This window comes from Pongo pygmaeus, chromosome 11 (assembly GCF_028885625.2).
Source record: "Pongo pygmaeus isolate AG05252 chromosome 11, NHGRI_mPonPyg2-v2.0_pri, whole genome shotgun sequence".
NCBI classification, from domain to species: Eukaryota; Metazoa; Chordata; class Mammalia; order Primates; family Hominidae; genus Pongo; species Pongo pygmaeus.
Genome location: NC_072384.2, coordinates 100,725,907 through 100,749,180, shown reverse-complemented (window position 1 = coordinate 100,749,180; position 23,274 = coordinate 100,725,907). Strand labels below are relative to the sequence as shown.

At 42.2% G+C, this 23,274-nt stretch overlaps 1 protein-coding gene across 1 annotated transcript in view; it reads right to left on the bottom strand.

Moving 5' to 3' along the window:
* Positions 1–6,284: 6,284 nt before the first annotated feature.
* Positions 6,285–23,274, bottom strand: part of LOC129031070 (aldehyde oxidase) — a 91,491-nt gene continuing 74,501 nt past the window's right edge. The window contains exons 27-35 of the mRNA XM_054476820.2: positions 20,775–20,870; positions 18,441–18,569; positions 17,666–17,740; positions 16,109–16,161; positions 14,786–14,900; positions 11,041–11,106; positions 8,987–9,175; positions 8,041–8,208; positions 6,285–7,151 (exon numbers count right to left, since the gene is read on the bottom strand). Coding sequence (XP_054332795.1) covers positions 7,101–7,151; positions 8,041–8,208; positions 8,987–9,175; positions 11,041–11,106; positions 14,786–14,900; positions 16,109–16,161; positions 17,666–17,740; positions 18,441–18,569; positions 20,775–20,870 — 942 coding nt within the window. The 3' untranslated portion in view covers positions 6,285–7,100. The remainder of the gene's footprint in view (positions 7,152–8,040; positions 8,209–8,986; positions 9,176–11,040; positions 11,107–14,785; positions 14,901–16,108; positions 16,162–17,665; positions 17,741–18,440; positions 18,570–20,774; positions 20,871–23,274) is intronic.

Here is a 23,274-nt window from a genome sequence, read left to right as displayed (position 1 = left end):
GTTTCAACTTTACCTCTTCCTCTTGGCCAATGGTGCTAAAAACAAGGATATTGGGCTGCACATCAGGCACAGTGTCAAGGACAATGAAAAACAAGGAGCACCAATTCTAGTCATAGATGATGCCTTAGCTAAATCTCAAGCACTTGGAGCAAAGTGGGCCCAGACAATTGTTTGGCCCATTCACTTAAATGATTTAAGAATCCCTGCATAAAGGAGAACATGTTAGAATGTCAATGAACTGTGAAGTTTATTCCTGGCTTTCTGGATGACTTCTCTTCCATTCTTGCTAGTCAAAAGTTTTGTAATTATTTGCAAATGATGGGAAGATTTGAGACCCTTAATTTGTGTGTGTTTGTGTGTGGTGGCAATGGTTGTGGTGGGACAAGAGTTTAAGGAGGCAGAGCTGTGGGAGGAAGTGGGGAGGAAGAGAGAGATGCAGAAGATCCTAGCAAAGAGAAGTCGGTGCCTGATGGCTTGGATGAATACAGGTGCAATTACAAAATGTGGTCTGAAGTTATCAACACAATCGTTTTGCATCTGGTAATCCTGACACCTTTACATGCATTACAGAGATTCTCTCTATCTCTTTCTCTCTATCTCTTTCTCTCCTCCCCTTCCCTAAGAACCCTAAGAACTACAGATACAGATTGGTATAGGTTTGTCACAGTCACACAGCAAATCAGCAACTCACACACCAGTCACCTGAACCTAGGATCGTCTTGGCAAACATTCATAACAGATTGCTTCTATCATGGTTTCTTTCTTTATATGAATTTATTAAGAATGTAGAAAACTTACTTTTCTTCCATTCACATACAAACAAACCAAGTTCATCTGACACCTTGGAATGCGACATTATGCCACCATCATTGGCTGAATCTTGTGAAGTTGTATCAAAAGCCCCTGTTCCTGTGTCCGCCTGACAGGCTTGCCATGCAAGAGGATGAATAGTGGATGGAGCAGCTCCAGGGGCCATTTGTATCTGCTTCCTGAGTGTGTTCCTCCAACCAACTCCTGTCTATGTTCCCAACCCTCTTGTCTCCCCGCCTTTCTCTGTTACCCCCACTTTCCTCCTCCTTTAAGCCAACCTGGAACTTTAATTGCAATGTGGCCCTTACATAATGTATATTTCTCCTTGCCGTGGTGACAACCCACTGGAATAAGCTATCTTCTTCTTCTTCTTTTTTTTTCTTTTTTTGAGATGTAGTCTCACTCTGTCACCCAGGCTGGAGTGCAATGGTGTGATTTCGGCTCACTGCAACCTCTGCCTCCCGGGTTCAAGCGATTCTCCTGCCTCAGCCTCCCGAGTAGCTGGGATTACAGGCTGTGTGCCACCAGGCCCGACTAATTTTTGTATTTTTAGTAGAGATGGGGTTTCACCATGTTAGCCAGGCTGGTCTCAAACTCCTGGCCTGAAGAGGTCTGTCCACCTCGGCCTCCCAAAGTGTTGGGATTACAGGCGTGAGCCACCACACCTGGCCTTAAACCATCTTCTTAAAGCAGCAACAAGAAGCTGCTTTAGTCAGTGACATGGAGTTAAATCGTGCTATATTTGCAAATGAACTACATTCAGGGGAGTTTCTTGATGATAAATGTACTTTTTTCATAATTTGTTTTTAAATTACAAATAGAAGGCTTATTTAAAACAAAATAAAAGTATATAAAGCAAAAAGTGAAAATCCTCTATCCCAGTGTTTACTTTGCAGAAGCAACTATTTTCAGATTCCTGTGCATCTGTACAGAATTTTCGCATGCACATATATATAGATACATACATACATACATTATTTTTGATAGTTTCTAAAAAGTGAACTCAAACTATTCATGCTATTTTAAAATTTTCTTTTTTTCAAGTTATAGGTTGGTGCAAAGGTAATTGCAGTATTTTCCATTACTTTCAATGGCAAAAAGTGCAATTACCTTTGCACCAACCTAATACTTAGGCTCTCCATGCCTCAATTGCTTTCTGTAAAATAGTCAAAATAATAGTATCTCCCTTGGGGTTGTTGTGAAGTAAAGTGCTTAAAACAGTGCCTGGCACATAGGAAGGTAAGCTGTCAGTAAATGTTAACTATTTGTATTATTGCCATAAATTATTAAATAGTCATCTATTGATTTACATTACATTGTTTTTAATTTTTCACTATTAAAAATAATGTTGCAATGAAAATCCTTGGACTTCATCTTTGGACATTTGAGCAAGTATTTCTGTTGGACAAATTCCTAGAGTTGGAATTCCTGGGTTGAATGCTATGCACATTGCTGAATCCAACTAAATCACCTTCTAATATGTGTTCCTTACTATAACAAATCACGTACACAGCCTTCTCCAGCTCCGAGCATTATCCCTACTGTCCAGTTTTCCAGGATGTGGGAGAAATGACAGTTCTTAGTAGGCATTTATCTTGTTTGGTGAGGTTATCCATCTTGTTACACATTTAGTGAGTATTTGTACTTATTCTTCTCTCCTTTATTTTCTCCTAGTAGATTTTTTATTTATCTATCTGAAGAATTTTATTATATACAATAGGTACTAACCATCCTCTGTTATAAATGCCCAACTATCCTCTGCCAGTTTGGACCATCCACTGGGGACATAACATCATACAGAGTGCTCATTTTCAAGCATCCTGCATCCTGGAGGAGGGAGCCCATGCTCTAGCTAGCATTCCAGCTGTGCCTGCGCGAGGTTGTTTCATTGCTCTGTCAGAACAGCTGTTCCAAGCAGGATAGCGTCTGATGTGACCAGCAGGTTCCACAGTCATGCACTCACTCCCAGGCTGCTGTAAAGCAGATCCCCTTACTTTGCTGTAAATTGGCCCGGTGTGATGTTACATGGGATCTTACGATGATTAATCTAATACAGTGTAAGCCCTTAGATAGCGGTGATGGCTAAGATCTTGCAGGGAGGAAAGGCAAACCTCTACCCAGAAAACGTTAAAGTGAATCATTGCCCCTTCCAGAATGGAAAGGGTTCAGTGTAGTCAGTTTGCCACCAAATGACCAGTTGGTCTCCTGGAGGGATGGTGTCAAGTTGAGGACCAGCTTTGGTCTGTGTTTGGAGCAGATTGGATGTTCAGCATCAGCATCAGCTACATGGCAAGTGGGAGCCCATACTGTCAGGCCCGTGCAAGGCCTCCATCCCTGACACCATTGGGTGAGCACTGACCGGGGTGATGGATGACAGAGTTGGCTAATGTCACATGGCCATCTCATTTGGTCCACTTAATTGTTTAGCAACTCTTTCACAGTGGGAGCTTCCTACTGGGTGTTAACCTGTGATACAAAAGTCTTCACACATCATGCCCACTTCCATACGCCCATTCATATGCCATCTTTTCCCCAGTCTTGTAATATCACCCCCCCACCCAGGCCCTTGACCAGCTGGCCAAACCATTTGTTCCATGTATATCCTAACCTTGGGTTGAGCCACTCCTGTTTTCCACATAATGTGGATAATCAGTGTGCTCCCTAAAGCCCTGCCCATTGGGAAAACTTCCCCTTGCCACCTCTAAGAGGGGCTATACTGCCAACACTGCATATCTGGATTGTACCCAGGTATGGAGCCAACCCTCTTGTGAACCCAGCTCTGTCTTTTTCCTTCTCCATCAGCTTAAGGACCCCTCCACTCTGCCTAGCAGCTCTGGGTGTGAGTGGAGGGAGAGATGCTGAAGCACCGGTGTGGGTCACTGTGTCTGGGTTACCTGCTTCTGCTGCTGGCTTGTTCCTCCCGCTCCTGCTCCTGCTTGGTTCTGGTTGTTCTGCTTCCTTCTTACTGTATAGCTTTTGCTTGCCTGATCTTACGACTTGTGTTTTCACAAAATCCTCAAGTTACTTTTGTGCCTGTAACTGCAGAGCAGTACTGGATAGTGGCAGTCAGACCCAAGGAGGGGTAAAAGTGATAGAACCCTCCAGACAGAGGACACAGGCAAAGGCTCCAGAGTGAGAGCTACAACAGGAAACCCAGATGGGAAAAGGGAAGGGATCATGAGCCAACGCTGGAGAGACAGGCTGGGGCTAGATAACCTAGGGTGCAGGTGCCATCTTAGGGATTTGGGACATTGTTCTGCTGAGATGAATAGGAAGCAATTGAAGGGTTTTAGGCAAGAGTGTAACATGATGATTTTGTGTGTACATGTGCATGTGTGCGTGCCCATAAATTCATGTATATCTTTGGCTTCAATGTGAGAATGGTTGGAAGCGAAGCAAAATGAATGCAGGGAAATCAGGAGGGGATTATTGCAACAGTCAAGGGAGAAATGAAGGTGGCTTGGAGTAACATAGCGGCTATGGAAGTAAAGAGAGGGAGAGGCAGATTCAGGAACTGTCTTTGATGTGGAATTGACAGGATTTCGTGCCTGAATAGATGTGTGCGCAAATAGAAGAGAGCACCTCAGATCATTTCCCGTTTCCGGCCTAGCAACCTGTGGACGGCTGTACGACAAGGAGATCTGCTTGGGACACGTTTGAGGTGCCTTTGAGCCATCCAAGTGGCAATGAAAAGCAAGAGTTGGGTTTACAGAGCCAGAGCTTAAGCAAGAGAGTCACCTGCAGCCATAGGAGTAAAGGCGGCCACCCACCAGGGAGAGAGCCTGGGAAAGAGAATTCCAACATTTACAGAGGTGGGCTGGAGGGGGAGGAGTTGGCAAAGGGACAGAAAGGAGGCGTCTACCCTCGACCTTTGCCCTCCCACGACCTGCATTAGCGCAGCATCCAGGGCAATCCTTTGCAACAGAAGCAAGTCCATGTCACTTTTCTGCTCTGCAGCCACCTAGATTAAAATCTCAAGTCCTTCTAACGGCCCCCAGGTTCTACATGGCTGCCTCCATCCCTGGCTCTGTGCTAGCCACATGGGCCCCACTGCTGCTCCACAAACGAGCCAGGCGCACTTGCTTGCAAGAGACTCTGCTCTAATGCCCTGTCTCCCCAGTAATGCTCTTCCTCCAGATACCTGCTTAGCTCACAGCCTCCATTCTCATTTCCTCAGGAGGGCTTTCTCTGACCTGTTCTAACCACAACTTGCCACCTGCTCCATCACTCTCTACTGGCCTTAACCTGCTCCACTTCTACTTCTTCCCTTAGCACTCAAGCATCAACCATACTCCCGTAATTTACTTGTTATTATTTTAAAAATTTTTCTGTCTGCCCTTACCAAAATAGGATCTTCCCAAGGACAGGGATCTCTGTTTGCTGATAAATCCCAAGTACCTAGTACAGTGCCTGGCACAGAGTAAAGTGCTCTATAAATACTTGTGGTACAAATGAGAAAATCTGCTCTTAAAAAGGGAGAGATCCATGTGACTTCCCTCTGCTCTTAATGGAAATGGCGTTTTTCCTTGACTATACCTTGCTATTTAGCCTCCCTTTGAGGGTTCCATGTTTTTGGAAAGCCGTTGATTGGGATAGGCTTCTTGATTCTCACAACTTCTCAATCTTTCCCACATTTTCTGTTTCTCTCCACAGATACTTTTTTAAAAATTGAGGTATAATTCACATACCATAAAACTCACGTTTATAAAATTACAATTCAGTGGTTTTTAGTATATTCACATGTTGTAAAATTATCACCACTCATTCTAGAACATTTTTTCTCACCCCAAAAAGGAATCCCATACCCATTAGCAGTCTGTGGTCCCAGCAGCCTTTGGTAGCCATTAATCTACTTTGTGTCTGTGAATTTGCCTGTTCTGGACATTTTGTATAGATGGAATCATATAATATGCAGCCTTTTGTGCCTGGCTTCTTTCATTTAGACAATGTTTTCAAGGTTCATCCATGTTGTCACATGTAATAGTACTTTATTTCTTTATATGGCCAAACAAAACTCTCTTGTGTGGATATACCACATTTTATTAGCTGATGGAAATTTGAGTTGTTTCCACTTCTGGGATACTATGAATAATGCTATGAACAGTTATGTATACATTTTTGGGTGAATGTATGTTTTAAATTCTCTTGGGTATATACCTAAGATTATGGTAATTCTATGTTTAACTTCTATGTTAACTATGTTTAACTCCTTGAGGAAATGCTAAACTGTTTTCCACAGTATCTACACCATTCTACACTGCTCCCTGCAATGGATAAGTGTTTCCATTTTTCCCTATCCTAGCCAATACTTACTGCTGTCCATCATTTTGATTACAACCATCCTACTGCATATAAAATGGTGGCTCATTGTGGTTTTGATTTGCATTTCCTTAATGACTAATGAGTTTGAGCATATTTTTATATGCTTACTAGCTATTTATATATCTTCTTTGGAGATACGTCTACTCAAATCGTTTGCCCATTAAAAAATTTTATTGATACATAATATTTATGCATGTGATATTTTGTTACATACATAGAATGTTAAATGATCAAGTCAGAGTAGTTAGGGTAAAAACTAAAAATAGAACTACAATACCATCCAGCAATTCTTTTGCCTATTTTTAAATTACTTGCCTTTTATTGAGTTGTAAGAGCTCTTTATGTATCTGGTTACAAGACTTTTATCAAATATATGATTTACAAATATTTTATCCTATTCTGTGGGTTTCCTTTCAATTTCTTGATAGTAACCTTTAAAGCTTTTTGGTTTGCATGAAAACTTTGGTGAAAGTTTGCTATTTTTTCTTTGGTCCCACTTAGATACAGTGTCTATATTCATTCTGACAAGAGGCAGGTGATAGCAGAAAGGGACAAATGAAAAAATCACAGCTTCACAGTTCATATTAGTAATGAAATTATTTAGAAAATTGCCTTCCACTATAAGGCATAATTTCTTTTGGTGGATACAAGCCAAGTATGAGTCACATGCAAGTCATCACCTATTCCATTTAGCTGGATGGATCAAAGAGACAGAGTAATGGTGAGTATCACCCTAGAGGAAACCAATTAGTGTTTATAACATTGAAAATGATTTATAGATTGCTTAAGCATATCTAGCAAATCTAAATGGAATACTTTAAATCAGCTCCATAGAAAAGCAACACTGTGGGATGATTTCTGAACTATGGAAACTCTGTCTTTCAGATCTAGTGTCTTCTAGCACAGAGATAGGACAGATTGCCACCTGGGAAGAGGCACTCCATTTTCTCCAGGAGTTTGCATTTGATTCAGATGGGTACATTCCAAGGAACATAGGATCCGGGTTCATCTCTCGGAATCTAGAATAAAAACAAATCTGGATGTTCAAACCTGGGAAATATTTGTGACGTCGCTGAAAAATAGAAGAACATAAAGTAGGTTAAACACCAGCAGAGGGCAACCAGGGCCATGACAGGTCAGGGAACAACAGCCTGTGAAGTGCAGAGGAAGCCAGGGGAGGCCTGGAGAGCTCCTGGGGTTATCATCTCACGCTTGAAGACCACCCAGTGAAAAGTGGAGTGGGTCTCTGTTTCTCCAGAGTAGAAAAAGCAGCGTGTCAGGGGCTTAGGGAAAACCATGAAGGATACCACAAGGAGCCAGCGTGAGTGGAGGATGGGAGGGGCTTTCCCTTCAGTCAAAGTCAGGGTGGTAACTGTGAACAGTATGACTTTCTTCCACAATTAAAAACCCTGTCCCTGAAAATATCCAAGGAGTGTAGAGATGTCTGCTCGGCATGGGCGCTATTGCCAGAGGGGAGGGGTTCCTGCTAGCATACTTTCCGGGTGCCCATTTGGGGTTGGGGTGGAGACAGACTGTCAGAGGGGCCTATATTCCTGGCCTGGGTGTCCTAGGTTCAGGGCACAGTTCCTGAACGTCTATTTCTGACCAAGTTGTCCTAGGAAGGGAGCAAAACAGGAGAGGAACATAAAACTAATGGGAATGGACCTTCTTTTGTCAAACAGTATAGAATGGAGCCAAGCAGGGCCAGGCTGATGAAAAAAATGCAACCCGAGGGGTACAAGTTCAAGGACCCCTCTGCACATCTGCTCAAATGCCCCCAGGTTTCCCGTCACCTTTTCTGGCAAGAAAAGCCATAGCAGTGGGTTCACGAAAAATTAGCACAACAACAGAGGCCAAAAATTCAGAATTTTATGATCACTTATTTTTTTTCTACTATGCAGAACGTACCATTTTTGTGAACTTGTCTTCACAGGCCATCCTAATCTTCTCTGGGGTCAGTGGACTATTAAGGCTCAAGGGTCCATGCAGGCCTCTCTCCTGTCGTGCTGCACTCACCGCGTCATGGATAGCGAAAAACACGGAACACCCCAGGAACACCCCCGACTCTCCCAGACCCTTGAAGGGAAGCATGCCAACTAGATTATACCTCTCTCTCTCACTCTGTATTTATGCGCATATTTATAGCATATGTGCATATATACAAATATTACATACTACATATGTAATTTTTTTTTTTTTTTTTTTTTTGAGACAGAATCTGGCTCTGTTGCCCAAGCATGACACTGGAGTGTAGTGATGCAATCTCAGCTCACTGCAACTCCGCCTCCCAGGTTCAAGCCATTCTCCTGCCTCAGCCCCCAAGTAGCTGGGATTATAGACGTGCACTGCCACACCTGGCTATTTTTTTGTATTTTTAGCAGAGATGGGGTTTCACCACATTGGCCAGACTGGTCTCGAACTCTTGGATTCAGGTGATCTGCCCACCTCGGCCTCCCAAAGTGCTGGGATTACAGGCATGAGCCACTGTGCCCAGCCTATGTAAATTTCTTGTTTCAAAAAGTAACTTAATCTTTTGATCCAATATTCCCATTCTTAGAATTCTAGCCTAAGGAAATGACCTACATACAGAAGATGATTATTAGGCATGAAGATGATTATTGCAAGGTGAAAAATTAGATAGAACCAGATGGCAATAGTAGTTGATGTTAAGTTCTAAGATTTGGAATACTAAAAATTTTTATCATAATGTTAGATTAGAATTAAAATGTTTAATAAGAATTTTTCTTCTGCAATCCTGGTAAAAATCCCAAACAGCCAAGAGATGAATGTAGCCCTCCTGTCTCCCAACAGGTATCATATAAACATGCATATTTGCCCGTACAGCATCACTTACCTTAGATGAATAAAGAGTATTTGAGTTTTGAGAAGGAGGCAACAAAACAATGTGCAACTCCGTGGGCATGTCACAGATGGCAGGGATTTTATATTGGTCTGGACCACGAGTGTGCAGAATGCCCTGGGGAGAATAATTCAGTTCCTCTATTGTATAAAGTCCCATGCCTTGAATAAATGCACCTTCAATCTGAGGCAAGAACAAAAAAAGAATTTCCACGTATGAGAAAACACAGTCAACACTAAGTAGCATTTCAACTTCATGCTGTTTGCTTGAATTTTAAAATTACAGTTTAAGAGCATTTTCAGGGTGTCTTGGAGCATGTTGCTGAAAGTTTACCTAAAAGCCATTTAAACATCTTGTTCAGCATGAAGTTAAAAGAAGTTCAAAGTCAGCCGGGCGTGGTGGCCAACGCCTGTAATCCCAGCACTTTGGGAGGCCGAGACGGGTGGATCACCTGAGGTTGGGAGTTTGAGACCAGCCTGACCAACATGGAGAAATCCTGTCTCTACTAAAAATACAAAAAAAATTAGCTGGGTGTGATGATGCATGCCTATAATTCCAGCTACTCGGGAGGCTGAGGCAGGAGAATTGCTTGAACCTGGGAGGCAGAGGTTGCGGTGAGCCGAGATTGCACCATTGCACTCCAGCCCAGGCAACAAGAGCAAAACTTAGTTAAAAATAAATAAATAAATAAATAAATAATAAGAAGAAAAATCATGAAAAAAAGAAGTTCAAAGACAAAGGACTTGGGTTCTAATTTTGGTTTGGCCATTGAAATGAGTGCTCGGGAAGAGTCTTCACAGAGCCTGGAGCCCAAGCACCCTCTTTTTTTGTTTTTTGCCCATGAGGCAGACAAACTCCCCTGACTGATGTGTCCAGAGACCCCAGGGTGCTAGTGAAAGCTACAATCCCACTGTCTCATCCCACCTCCTTGCCCACAAAGTGGCTAGCCTCACATCTCTGGACTCTGATTTTAGATCAGTCTTCCAAAAACTTCAGTCCATCCCCACTAAGTGAAGTCTTGTCTCTAAAAGCCCTCCACCCACCCCTGGCAGTCCCCAGCCCTCTTCTGCTCTCTGACTCCCTCCTCATGGCCCACCCCTCCCACACAGGCCTTCCCCATAGTCATCTGCCCTGGCCTGATCAGCAGCCATGAACAGGCATGCTAAATTCCATGTGTTTCTGTAGGGTGACTTCCTCCACTCTTTTTTCACCCCAAATGTCGTTTATCATTCTTTCCTTGACAACCTGGTTCACACCCATTTCCTCCCTAAGCCTCCTTTGACTTCTCCACACCACAGATTCTTCCCATTCACCAATAACACAATGTCATGATGGTGGGGGCAGGGGGTGGAGGGAGAGGGGACACAAGATGGTGCCCTAAATCAGAGGTAATGAGCTGAATTGCCTCCAGGTTCGAGACATGTAAACCCAGTATATGAAGATTCCAGGTGGGTCCTGTATCATTGGAGAGTGTGGGACTCTAAAGGTACAGCCCACCGACTTCACTCATGGAAATGAGGATCCAGTGTGGGCAAACTTTCTGTTTTCAAGAGAAACTAGATATTTATGACTTTCCAATCTTTTCAAATATTTCAAATTTAAATTTGAAAATGTCTGTGGGTGGAATCCAGCACTACAGGCTGCCTATCAATAGCTACTGCTCTGATGACTTGAGGCTTGTTATCCCAGCACGACTTCAAACTCCTCGAAGCTGAAGCCCATCGTGTGGCTAAGGCTCAGCACTGGGCACTAACTCTACTTATGTCCCAGAAGTTTGGAGCTCATCAGTCACCTGTAGGCTTGGTCGTGCCTCATTCAAGCTCCTTAGTCACAGATTGTATGTTTCTTCAAAAACTACCTAAAACACCTTTATTTCCTTCCTCCTTTTAAACAGTAAAACATTTGAGCTCTGCAGTTGGTCTGAATAGAGTTGACTAAAGGGTTAGAAAAATAAGATGATGAATAAGCCTGATGGAATGCTCTCCTGCAGACCCCACTGCACTTTTGGCTTTTATAAATAGAAAGTGAGACACATTAGTTACACATACCTGGCCTACGTCAATGGCTGGATTTATACTGCAGCCAACATCCATGACAATGTCTGTTCTGATGTTCTAGTAATAAAAAAAGTTAAAATGTTTATTTTAATGAGGATAACTTAGGGAGAAGAAGCTGAGGAACACTTCCTGCCAGGCTGACTTTGGTATAAAGCCTTTCTTTGAGCCATGTCATTTCAAAAGAAGCAACAAAGATTTTATTATATGACAAAGTTTATTATGTAAAACTTTCAAAATTATACAAATACTCTTAGCCAGCTGAAGCACTGTCTTTTTTTCTTGGAAATAATAGGAGAAAAAAATATTTACTTCATTTCGATTCAAGCTGTATGATACAACAGATTGAGTTGAGTTTAATTCACTACAACAGATATAATATATGACACAACAAAAGAAAACATCTATGGCCCTCACGATCCTAGTTGCAAAGCTTAATGGCTAGCATACAACCAAACATCCAGGTACAACTGGCTAAGGAATGTTTACTGAACCACAGAGTTCAGGGTGCATCAACAAAAAAGTCTTTGAATTGTCATCTGCTGTTCTAGACTTTTCATTTTTGTAGCAGAGAAGAGAATAAAGTTGCCACTACAACTTGCTACTGATAACCTACAAATGAGAAGTACAGCAGGCCCAGCCAGAGTGTTAGTAACACCTTTGCTTTCCAGCAAGTCTGTACATTTTTTTAAATGTGATATAATGGTCTCTGCCATGACTAACAGATTGTACTTATAATTACTAATTGAACAAAAGAAATCCAAGAGTTTCCTTATTTGATCTGGGACTTTCATGTAACATTTGAAAATTAGATAATGATCTGGAACGTTTGACAATAATAAAACTTCAGGAACTCACATTTCTTATTTAAAGACACAGTAAAATGTAAAGTCCTCTTTGACATCAGTCAGCAAGACTGGCCTTCCAGGATAAGTGGCCTCAGCTGAAGGTGACAGGAGGAGCTCTAAAGTCTTCAGTGTTAGTGAAGGTTCTCCTTTCAAAGCTGTGGGCTTAGGCTGGTGGGGCTGGCTCATGCCTGTAATCCCAGCACTTTGGGAGGCCGAGGAGGGCAGATCACTTGAAGCCAGGAGTTTGAGACCAGCCTGGCCAACATGGTGAAATGCCGTCTCTACTAAAAATACAAAAATTAGCCAGGGGTGATGGCACGTGCCTGTAGTCCTAGCTACTCAAGAGGCTGAGGCACGAGAATCACTTGAACCCAGAAGGCAGAGGCTGCAGTGAACTGAGATGGTGCCACTGCACTCCAGCCTGGGAAACAGAGCAAGACTCCACCTCAAAACAGAAAAAAACAACCACAAAGCTATAGGCTTAGTGCTGTCTGTCGTGTCTTTTGTTAGGACTGGAGAGAGTGGATCTAGGTTGTGGTAGGCTGCCTCAAAGATGGCTCTGGATAATCCTCACCTCCTGGTATTCACATCCATATGTAGTCTCCTCCTATACTCTACCAGGCCAGCCTGTATGACCAGTAGGCTATGGTGGAGGTGACAGTAGTCACTCTGAGATTAGGTTATAAAGCTGGGCTTCTGTCTTGGGTACTCTCTCCCTTGCTCATGCTCTCTCTTTTTCTCTTGGGCTGGTCTCTCTGGAGGAAGCCAGTTGTCATGTCCTGAGGACACTCAGGCAGCCTACAGAGAGGTGTCCACATGACAAAGAATGGACGCCTCTGGCCAAGAGCCAGTGAGAAGCTGAGGCCTCCTGTCAACAACGCTATGATGGAGGGAGGTGGAACAGGATTCTCCTGTCCCCATTGAGCCTTGAGATGACTGTTGCCCCAGCCACAGCTTGACTGAAGCCTCATGCAGAATCACCCAGATAAGCCACTCCCAGAGGCCAGCCCCTCAGAAGTGGTGTGAGCTAATGAGCATCCACTGTTTTCAGCACTAAGTTTGGGGGTAATTTGTTGTACAGGAACAGATAACTGATATTTAGATGTAGGTTCAAAGTGAGGAAAATTTTGCTGGAATAAGGGCAATTCCATCAACAAGAGAATGGCTGAGAAACAGGCCTTTGGGGAAGGCCCCTGGTAGAATGTCACATTCTGGCCCTTTGCCTAGCAGTGACACTAACCTGAGCTGAGATTTAGCTTTTATGAAGGCCTCTGATGAGACTATATGGCACATCCCCTAAGATCATTCAAATAAGTTATAGGAACATGCCTTAAAATTTCATACTAGGCTAATTATTACCTTGTTCTTGGATCTTAACAAGGACAAGGCATATATAGGAATATGAGAAAATCCACATGACTAAGTTGTCACCAACTTTTGCTTTGGGGAGAAGAGATTTAGAAATCAGTTATATGGGCAGGGCACAGTGGCTCACACCTGTAATCCCAGCACTTTGTGAGGCCAAGGTGGGTAGATCACTTGAAGGCCAGGAGTTTGAGACCAGTCTGGGCAACATGGTGAAACCATGTCTCTACTAAAAATACAAAAATTAGTTGGGTGTGGTGGCGCAGCCTGTAATTCCAGCTACTTGGGAGGCTGAGGCACGAGCATCACTTAAACCCGGGAGGCAGAGATTGCAGTAAGCCGAGATCAAGCCACTGCACTCCAGCCTGGGTGACAGAGTGAAATTCTGTCTCAAAAACAAACAAACAGAAATCAGTTATATGCAAGAACCCGCTCCCTAGTAGTGTAGGGCTGCTAGTCTAACACAAAAACCATGCTCAGAGTGATCATTGTTTTGCCCTAGTCCAAGGTTACCCTATAGAGATCCAGTCTGAATTAGAACCAGACAGGTCAGATACTTGAAAAGGCAGGTTCAATAAAGGTGACCATAGTTTCAGAGATTAGGTTGACTATAGTTTTAAAAAATACATGCTGGAGACTTATTAAATGAAAACTTTAATCTGATCACAATCCAAGAATGCAGGCATAGAGGATATTTGTAAATATCAAGAACTAGAGCTTGCTTCTAGGTACGTTTTGGAAGAGATTATCACTAAACTGGTAGCTTGGTCACATGACAGTTGTTAGGGTATCACAGTCCCATTTAATGTATTAGTGATCATTCATTAGTATTGACAGTGACCAGTAAGTGGCTTCTTTTACTCCTGAAGGCTCTGGTACAAGAGGAGAAATTCTATGAGTCTTTGAAGCAAGAGAGACAGAAAGAGGGAGAGAGGGAGAGGGTGTGTGTGTGTGCGAGTGTGTGTGTGTGTGTGTGTATCTCTTAGAGCATCCCTTGAAAGCATAAGGATGCTCTTAAACTATCTAAAAAGCAAGACCAAGCCAGCTCTGTGGCACAATGGATAGCACATTGGACTTCTAAAAGGCAAGACCTAGCTGAGTAAAAGACATAAAAAAAGTGGCCACTACCTGCCCTGGGTAGTGCTTGTTAGCAGATTACAGATGTCTATGAAATCTTTCAAGAATGTCATATCTTGGCATTTCTCATAAGAAGTCAGAATTGCTGGTTGTGCCAACAGTCTACATGAAAGCCCCCTTCAGAGCATGTTTCTTTCTTCAAGTAGTTTCTTTCCTGATTCCATTTAAAAGGGCCAGGGAAATAAAGACAGGCCACCAGTTTTCCATGGCAGCAACCAGACCACCAAGGCAATTGTGGGGATTCTATTTTCTTCTGATAATCCAGGGAAATCACCCTTAGGCCAAATGCACGGTGCTACCACTCACTCAGCTCTCCTCAGATAGATGGCATCTGTGGAATTTAGGTGCATCCTAAGTGCAACTTGAAGACCTTTCCAACCGGTACTGACCTTATGATCCCCCGTCAAGCAGTCTATTTCAACCTCAGAACAGGCAGCTCCGTAAACGAAGTATTCGAAGGGATGGCCTTCACCTTTCTCCCAGTTCATGTCTGACTCATAACCTCTGGAGGAAACAGTGAGTGTTGTTAAGTGATCAAGTCCATGATGACCAAACGGACCCATGAGGATTTATGCAAGCCACAGGAATATACCTGTACAATGATATGCCAGCACCTAATGTATGTGCGATAAATGTGTTGAATAAATAAGTATTTAGTTTTTTCTTTTAAAACTTGCTTTGTCTGATAAAACCATGTAACTGCTCCTGACTGGTGCCTCCTTACTCCTGGAGGTTAGCTTCTTACTTCATGAATGTCCATCTTACTGCTTTTGGCTAATATTGGATCATCAGATTTGGGGAACTCAACCTTCATTTTACACCAAACGCTATTTCAAAGGTGCATGCTTGCCTGCTTTATCTATCTTTGTGGCTCCAGAATTTGCCCCTCTGTATGAAGGATCAGGTCCCGTGGCTCCCATTCTTTGTCTCTGCTCTGGTCTCTCACCATCAAGCTCCATGGCCTGCTCTGTTCCCAACTAATCTTTAAGAACATCAAATAAATATTAATGGTAACACAGAAGCACGGGTCAGCAGTTGCAGAACTCTCTACCCTCTCTCCTCTGCTGCCCTGCAACCTGGAGGTGGCCATTAAAAATGCTTCCAATGCCTGTTCCTGACAGGCAGTCAGTGCCTAGGTCCCACACCAATGGCAAAGTGATCAAACCAGGTAAGGCTCTACATCACCCTGCTCTCAGACAGCTTTCACTCTCCATTAAAATAATTTAATAAACTGTTTTCCAGATTCAGTGAGGTCCTGTTGTTTCACATCTTAATGTAACATGGTTACCGTCCAATTTTTTTTTTGCCAATCCTGAAGGTGTAAAATGGTACCCATCTTATGGGTTTAATTTGCATTCTTCTACCTTTGTTTCTTAAGAGATAGATTGTGTTTTCAACAAAAAGTCAATCACTGCCGAGTATTCCAAGTACTAACCACAGAGAGCCTTATAATACCACCCACTATGATTAGAATCATCAGTTCAGCTGAATTTTGTGTGCCTAGTTTTCCTAACAGAAGTCTTTCTGGATACTAGCAGTTAAATGTTCTTTATAACCACAATCATGGATTAACTAGCAGTTAAATGTTCTTTATAACCATGGGTAAATAGAAGGTAGAAAGTCAACGTTTGCCAAAATTGCAAGGGAACTGAAACTCTTCCTCAAGATACCACTGTTCTTCTCCATAGCATGTGATCAGAGGGAGTATTTACCTGAAGTATCCAACAGCTGAAAGGCTGATGCTTTCATCAAAAGCAGTCTGTGCCTGTGAAGGAAGAGCATAGCATGATGCAACAAGGATGCCCAAAGAAAGAATCACTCAAGACTTCAATTTTAATTTTACCCTGTGTGTTAAATGAAACTATCAGCAATAGTAACTAGGAAGGACCCAGATTAATCCATTCCTTTTGGCTTTCTCCATTTCCACAGGCATTTGTGGTTCACAGCTTGTAGCTGTTTGTTCAGCACCTATGATCGTAATAAATGCTCGCTGTGGTATGCTACAGGCTGGACTAAAGTCATCAACACATGTTCCACTTAGGAAGAAATTCACTCAGTCATCTGCAGAAAATTTCCAATTAAGATGGGACATTTTAGTAAACAATGGTTGGTTGGCTGCTTAATTTTAATATCAGGCTTCTGCTAGTCTATAGAGTAAGTGTTCGTTTTATAATTCATATTTATGGGAACTGTCAATCCTTTCTGGGCACATTTGTTTCAGGTGAGGGGAATAATTTTGCTAAATTGTACCATTTACACCAAAACTCTGCAGTGCACAGAGCTGACTACTATGCAGAAAAATCAGGGTTAGGTCCAAGTCCCTAAGGCTAAGAATGAAGGTCAGAAGCACATCAATCATTAGCAAAGAAAGTGGGCTGAATGGCTGCATCTCATGGTGGTGGAGGACTACTCTCCACGCTGCACCTCTTCCAGCTTTCTCCAGCCACACTGACTCAGCCTTTCTGGGCTCAGGCAGCACGGGGCAGAGGACAGAAACAAATATGCCCAGGAAGTATAGACAGACCCCATAAATATGAATTATAAAATGAGTCCTTACTCCATGGAATAGCAGAAACCATTTCTAAGTGGGATCCTCAAATGTTATTTCCCCCAGACCTGTATTCGTAAGGTTGCAAAAATTGACGTGACACACACTCCCAGCTTTTAGGGATATTTGTTCCACAACATCTGGTAGTTGATAACCTATTACTTTGAAAAGTTTGTTAGCTGACTTTAGAATGTGAATTCTTTTCCAACTAGATTATAAGCAGATCAAAGGAAGCAGTTGAATATTTCCATTCCATTGAGTACCTATTACTGGATGAACATATACCCACTGGCTTGGTTTCCTATTTTTAAATGAGTGCTTATATGATTTTTACTTTTACAGAGTGGTTCTAGTATTGTTTTTCTATTTTAGGAACAGTAGAACCCAAAGAAGGAGAAAAAACAGATGTGCAGTTATTATCCAGACAACCCCTAGGCTCCATAGGATGAAACATTAATTAATTCTGGATTAAAACAGGAGTTCTGGCAGAAGAACCATCTTTTTCTCTAACAGAAAATTTTCCCAGATGTAAGAGTTCCTCCACCACATTGTGATAGGATTTCCACATGCTAAGAGCCAAAGGGCCTTTTATTTATCATTACGCAATGGTGGTACCTTTGCAAATGCCCTTTCTACAGATTTTAATTAATGCATATTGCTCTTGCTCTCCTCCCACTCCTTTTTCTTCTAAAATAAAATACAGAGAACCATTGATTCTCACCCAGTCTTTCCAAGTTCCTTTAGGATTCTTGCTGATGATGGGTTCGAGGCGTTTTAGAAGAGTTTGACAGGCGTCCTAGAGATTATTTTTAAATTAAAATTATGCTCCCAATTTCATGCAAACACCAAATTCAAAACAACATAATATGTACCATTCCATAGACTTCTCTAAGAGGGAACATGGAAAAATAAGACACCAACCCTGTATGAAGGTGATATGAAAGGTTTCATATGAGTGTGTGCACGTGTGTGTGTGTGTGTGTGTGTGTGCGCACGTGTGTGTGAGTGAGTGAACTGGCCTTGTAAGCCATGCTAAAAAGTCAAGACTTAATAAAAAACCTCTTGGAAAACCACCAGCCATTGCTTTCAGACATGGCATGGCCACATTTATCTTGTGAGAAAATTCACTTCGGCAGCAGAAAGCTAGAGAAAAAGGCGATGAAGTTGTGGTGGAGAGACAGAAGTCCTGCGTCGGCCCTGGGCAGAGGCAGGAGTCTGTCTTAAAGTGATACTAACATAACATGGAAGCAGAAAGACAGAGACATTTTTGAGTAGACTTGAAAGGACTTGCTGATTAGAAAAATGTCAGGAGTGAGGAGAAAAAGAGGTGGCATTTCCAGCACAGGAGAACCACTGGGTGCTGTACCATTGACTGAGGCCAAGATGGGGAAGGAGATATGAGTTGGATTAACTCTCAGCATCTTTGGAGCTCCACCCACCCACGTATTTGGCCCTGAGAGAGTTAATGATTTGGATGCCACTGCAGTGACTGTTACCTTTACTGCCAGCCCGTTGAGATCTGCCACCACAGAACCTCCAGAGATATTTGCATTAGGGACGGTTTCTGTGCTTGTTCCACGCAGGTGGACATTCGACATTGGCATTCTTAATTCACGGCTGACCACCTGGATTTTAAGAGACAGTTTCCTTTTAAACACTTTGATTAGTCACAGACCTGTGCACATGCCCACATGGTAACACATGTGTGATACCCTCATACCCATGACAGGGACAAGGGAGCAGAACCACAAATTCCTCCAGCCACGAAAAGTTTCTCATTTCTAAAAATCCTATAGCTAGTCTGGACTCCTAGTCCTGAACACATTTTCTTTTTCTTCGACTTTCTGGTGATAGTGTCAGAAAGAAGAGGTGAGGCCCCAGGCCAAGGCAGGAAGGAATGCTTCATTCTTGTTTTTATAATCATGATATTGACATCTTTGAGGCTTCTCCTACGACCATACTCTGCAAAATTCTAGCAGAACCTTATCAATGATAGGAAATGTCTATCTCCCTATCCACATTTCTGGAGTTGCCCCAGGGAAAGAGTGCTTCCTAGGAGAAAGGACAATGGCCTTGGAAAAGCAGCGGCATGAACATGTGGGTCACAGGAGATGGCGCCAGTGCCACATGCCAACACAAGGACTTAGCTGGCTGCTTTATTCTTTATTTTTAGCGCTAGAGAGCAAGATCATATTGCTTACTTTAGTTGATCCCAAACTCGCCTCTCTCCTGCTAGCAGCATGGCTTGAAAGCGCTTGCCCACAGCTTCTACAAGGACACAGGCATATGGAGCCCTTCCATGAGGTCTGGCTCTCAGATCATCCACACAGAGTGCAACAGGCTTAGAATAGCAAAGTCTCTGGTGATCCAATAAGGAAAACACTGAAATCTTACCCTCCAATGGGGAAAGTCAATTCTTAAGTGACTGAGAGAAAATATGTATTTAACATCTTTATACTCAGAAAAATGTAAATGAAAGCAATAATGAGATACTTTCATTCACTTATCAAATTATCTACAAATTTTCAACAATCCATAACATTCACTGTTGGTTAGGGGTGTCATGAGAGGGATACTTTCTGGAAAACAATTTGATAATATGTGTCAAACAATTTAAAATAGTCACACCTGTGACCCAGTAATTCTATTCCCAGAAGTCTATTTTAAGAAACAATCAATGATTTGATCTCAGATTAGTGTACAAAAATATTCACTGAAGTATTCAAACAACTGGGGGATGATTAAATAAATCATATATATATCCACATACAGCCATGAAAATTCATGATTGTAAAGACTGCTTAATGACAGGAGAAAGTGTTCACGCTATATAAAGTGGGTGGAAAAACAGAATACAAAATTAAACAAAAGCGTGTTGGTGACTTTTTGCAAAAGAAAAAAAGACAAGATGTAAAGACTCCCAAATAATGATTATTCTATGTGGTGAAACTGTGTAGGGTCTTTGTTTTTAAAAATGTTCTGCTGCTTCAAAATGTTTTATAATCTATAATGTTACTATTATAATTAACAAAAGAGAAACAGTAGCTTAAAATTAATCTAAAATAAGACAGCCAAAAGCAAACAGATAAAGTTTGACTGTAAATATCAAAGGTGATTTATATTAGCAATTGTTTGGAGCCTGTAATACAAAAAGGGCAAGAAATAATCTAAATACATCAGAATTTACACATTATCTTATTGCCCAAAAAAATTCAGAAAGGACAACTCAACTGTCACTATATCCAAAGGAAAGCATCAAATAAACATATAATTTTCTTTAGCAATAAAACAACTCGAGACTCTTCTGCCACATTCTTTTAAGGGTTTAGTTGCAAAATTAGTTTGTTTACCCAGTTTCTGCTAATCATTTAACAGCGTAAACTGTCAAAGCTCAAATCTCCTATCCTTTATTTTTTATTTATTTTTACTTTTTGAGACAGGGTCTTGCTCTGCCACCCAGGCTGGAGTACATTGGTGCAATTGGCTCACTGGGGCTTCGACCTCCCAGGCTCAAGCAATCCTCCCACCTCAGCCTCCCAAGTAGGTGGGAAAACAGGCTCATGCCACCATGCCCTGCTAATTAAAAAAAATATATATATATTTTTTTGTAGAGATGGAATCTCCCTATGTTCCCTGGGCTGGTCTCGAACTCCTTCACTTAAGCAATCCTCTCACCCCAGCCTCCCAAAATGCTGGGATTACAGGCATGAGCCACCTCACCCAGCTTCCTATCCTGTATTTTGTAACAGAAAATATCTATTCATAGTTTTTCTCTCATGAACAGATCTATAAGCACACACCCAACTCAATCTAGTTATTTGCATTCTTACCTGAATCATTTTAGTGTGGACCCCCTGCCCCATTTCAATTCCACCGTGAGTGACCAGCACAGAGCCGTCAAGATAAATGTGAACCAAGGCAGCAGCCTGAGCAGAAAAGACGAAAACTGTTTCTGTGATCTTTTTGATATTATCACATATCGTGTCAATTAAAACATTTTCCTTGGAAATATTTCCCTCCAAGAATCCCACACCCCCCAGGGTGGAGCAACATTTTAGGTTTCTTTTTGGGGTGGGGGAAACCGGGGCGGGGACTCTATTTTAAAATGCAAAGTAAAGTACAGACAGGTAGAAGGAGAGAGTGAATAATTGTGTGCACACATATTCTCATAGTTGTAGGCATGTCACAGAAAAATGAAAATGGAAATCCATTTTCTTATAATCCCATATAAGATGAGATAGATAGACATTAAATTTTTTTTGCTGCAAAATGACTAAGCTCACCCTAAATCATCTTGGCACAGAACTACAGAGCTCTGGAGTTAGACAAGAACTTGGAAGTAATCTTATCTAACTGGATAGCTCCCCACAGGGATCCAGAAAGAACCAGACTGCTAACAGCATTAAAGGCTCTTATAATCAGAAACATCCAGTCTCTAAGCTAAACATGTTTTTATAATTAACAAGAATGTGCCTTCTTGCATATCTGCCTGTGCTAAACTAGAATATGGGGATATCCCAGAAAATCACAGCAGGAAACAAGGATGGCTTCTTCCCTTTGGCTCTCCAATGTAAGAGCAACATCAGCAACAATGGTCCTAGAGCAGATGTCTCTCAGTGGTTGCACTGTGGTCCAGGAAAGCCTGCAAGGCAACCTTTACAGTTTTTCAGCAGGGAAGGGCTGACCGCATGGGTGTGGTCTGGGTCAGCTAGGTTTCTTAACATCTAATTTTTTATGCAGAGTGACATAATAATCTAGGATTTGTAATGTCAAGGTCTTCAGAAAATTCTGATAATAAGCCAATGTCAACTTAATAAACCAAAAATTTTCGTAAGCCTTAGTTGCTCACTTAGATTATTTGTAAGCAACCCTGGTCATAAGTGAAGGTTGATGGAACTGCATGTTAATCACCAGATAAACCCAAGAAAAAGACAGCATTTCCAGATCAATTCTCGCCCATCAGAAGGGCCTTCCAAGCTGCCTGGGGACCGTGGACCACGCTTGGAGAACTGTCTCTTTATTTGTATCCAAAGGTTCACATTACCCCTGTGAATGACAACCAGAAACCTCTATCATTCCAAATAAGGCAAGTTTGACAGTGAAAATGTACTCCATTTATTTGGTCAGCAGGGGTAAACCAGGGATGTACTGGGCAAATGGGGACATCAGGATACCCTTTCTCTGAGGACAAAGGCACATATGTCTACAGTCCAAAGGAGAAACTTAGACTCTTGAGGAAGGCATAGTAGCCACGATAATGACACCCAAGGACCTTGGGAAGATGCAATAGAGTGTTTTTTACTGTTTATTGACTCATGACTCCTGGAAACATCATCTTTTGCTCCTGGACATTCATCCTCAAAATAATAAAGGTAAGGAATAGTTTTCCTCTACAGAGAGCCCAGGGCTGGCTGCCTGGGGGCCATGCATCAGATGTCAGGTGATGCCAGCTGCAACAATAGCTCCTGGGCCCCATTCCATGGCACTTCATTGTGCTTTGCCTGAATATGAGCCCCCTTAAAGGAAGGATCACGTCCTAAGGAATCTCTTGGAGTGCAACATAGCAACACACATGTGGTAGGTGCTCAGTAAATGTTTGGTAAGTAAATTTGCAGTAGCATAGCCACGCAATCTGTTTCTTAATCTTGTAGACTCCATATTTGGCCTCCTTGGCTCTGCAAAGTGTGCATGCAATTCATAGTTGGACTTGGCCCATGTGATTAAGCCACAATTATAGTGGATTGTACTTTTCCTACATTGTGTGACCCTGCTGGTGATAGCATTCAGCCTGTATGTCCAAGACAGCATGTCTATCAGATATCACTCAGTCATTTGTTCCATGTGGTGCTGCAATCTCCTTGGGCCATTTAAAATGTCAAATTTGGTTTAGTTAAGTGGCACCACTGTACAGCTCACTGTTAGTGCCACAAAAGATAATTCTGCAAAGCTTCATCTATAAAACAGGCACAACTGGAGAGCTGGAGCACATGGTCCTCCAATATAAGTAGAGGACCTAGTTGGGGAAATTTAAATCTTCAAACAACTACTACTGGTATCGATGAGAAGTCAGCTTCAAACCTGCAGATTCCCCAAGTGTTTCAGCCATTCAGACATTTGAGTTCCTACTCTGTGCCAAGTGCCATAGTAAGGCATTGGACACACAGAGGTTGGTTAGGTCCTGTCTGTGCCATTCAGTGTTCACACTGCAGGAAGTGAGTACACTGATATTGCAGGTTCAGCTCCAAACCACAGCAATAAAGCAAATCACACAATTTTCATTGTTTCCCAGTGCATATAAGTGATGCTTATGCTACACTGTACTCTATTAAG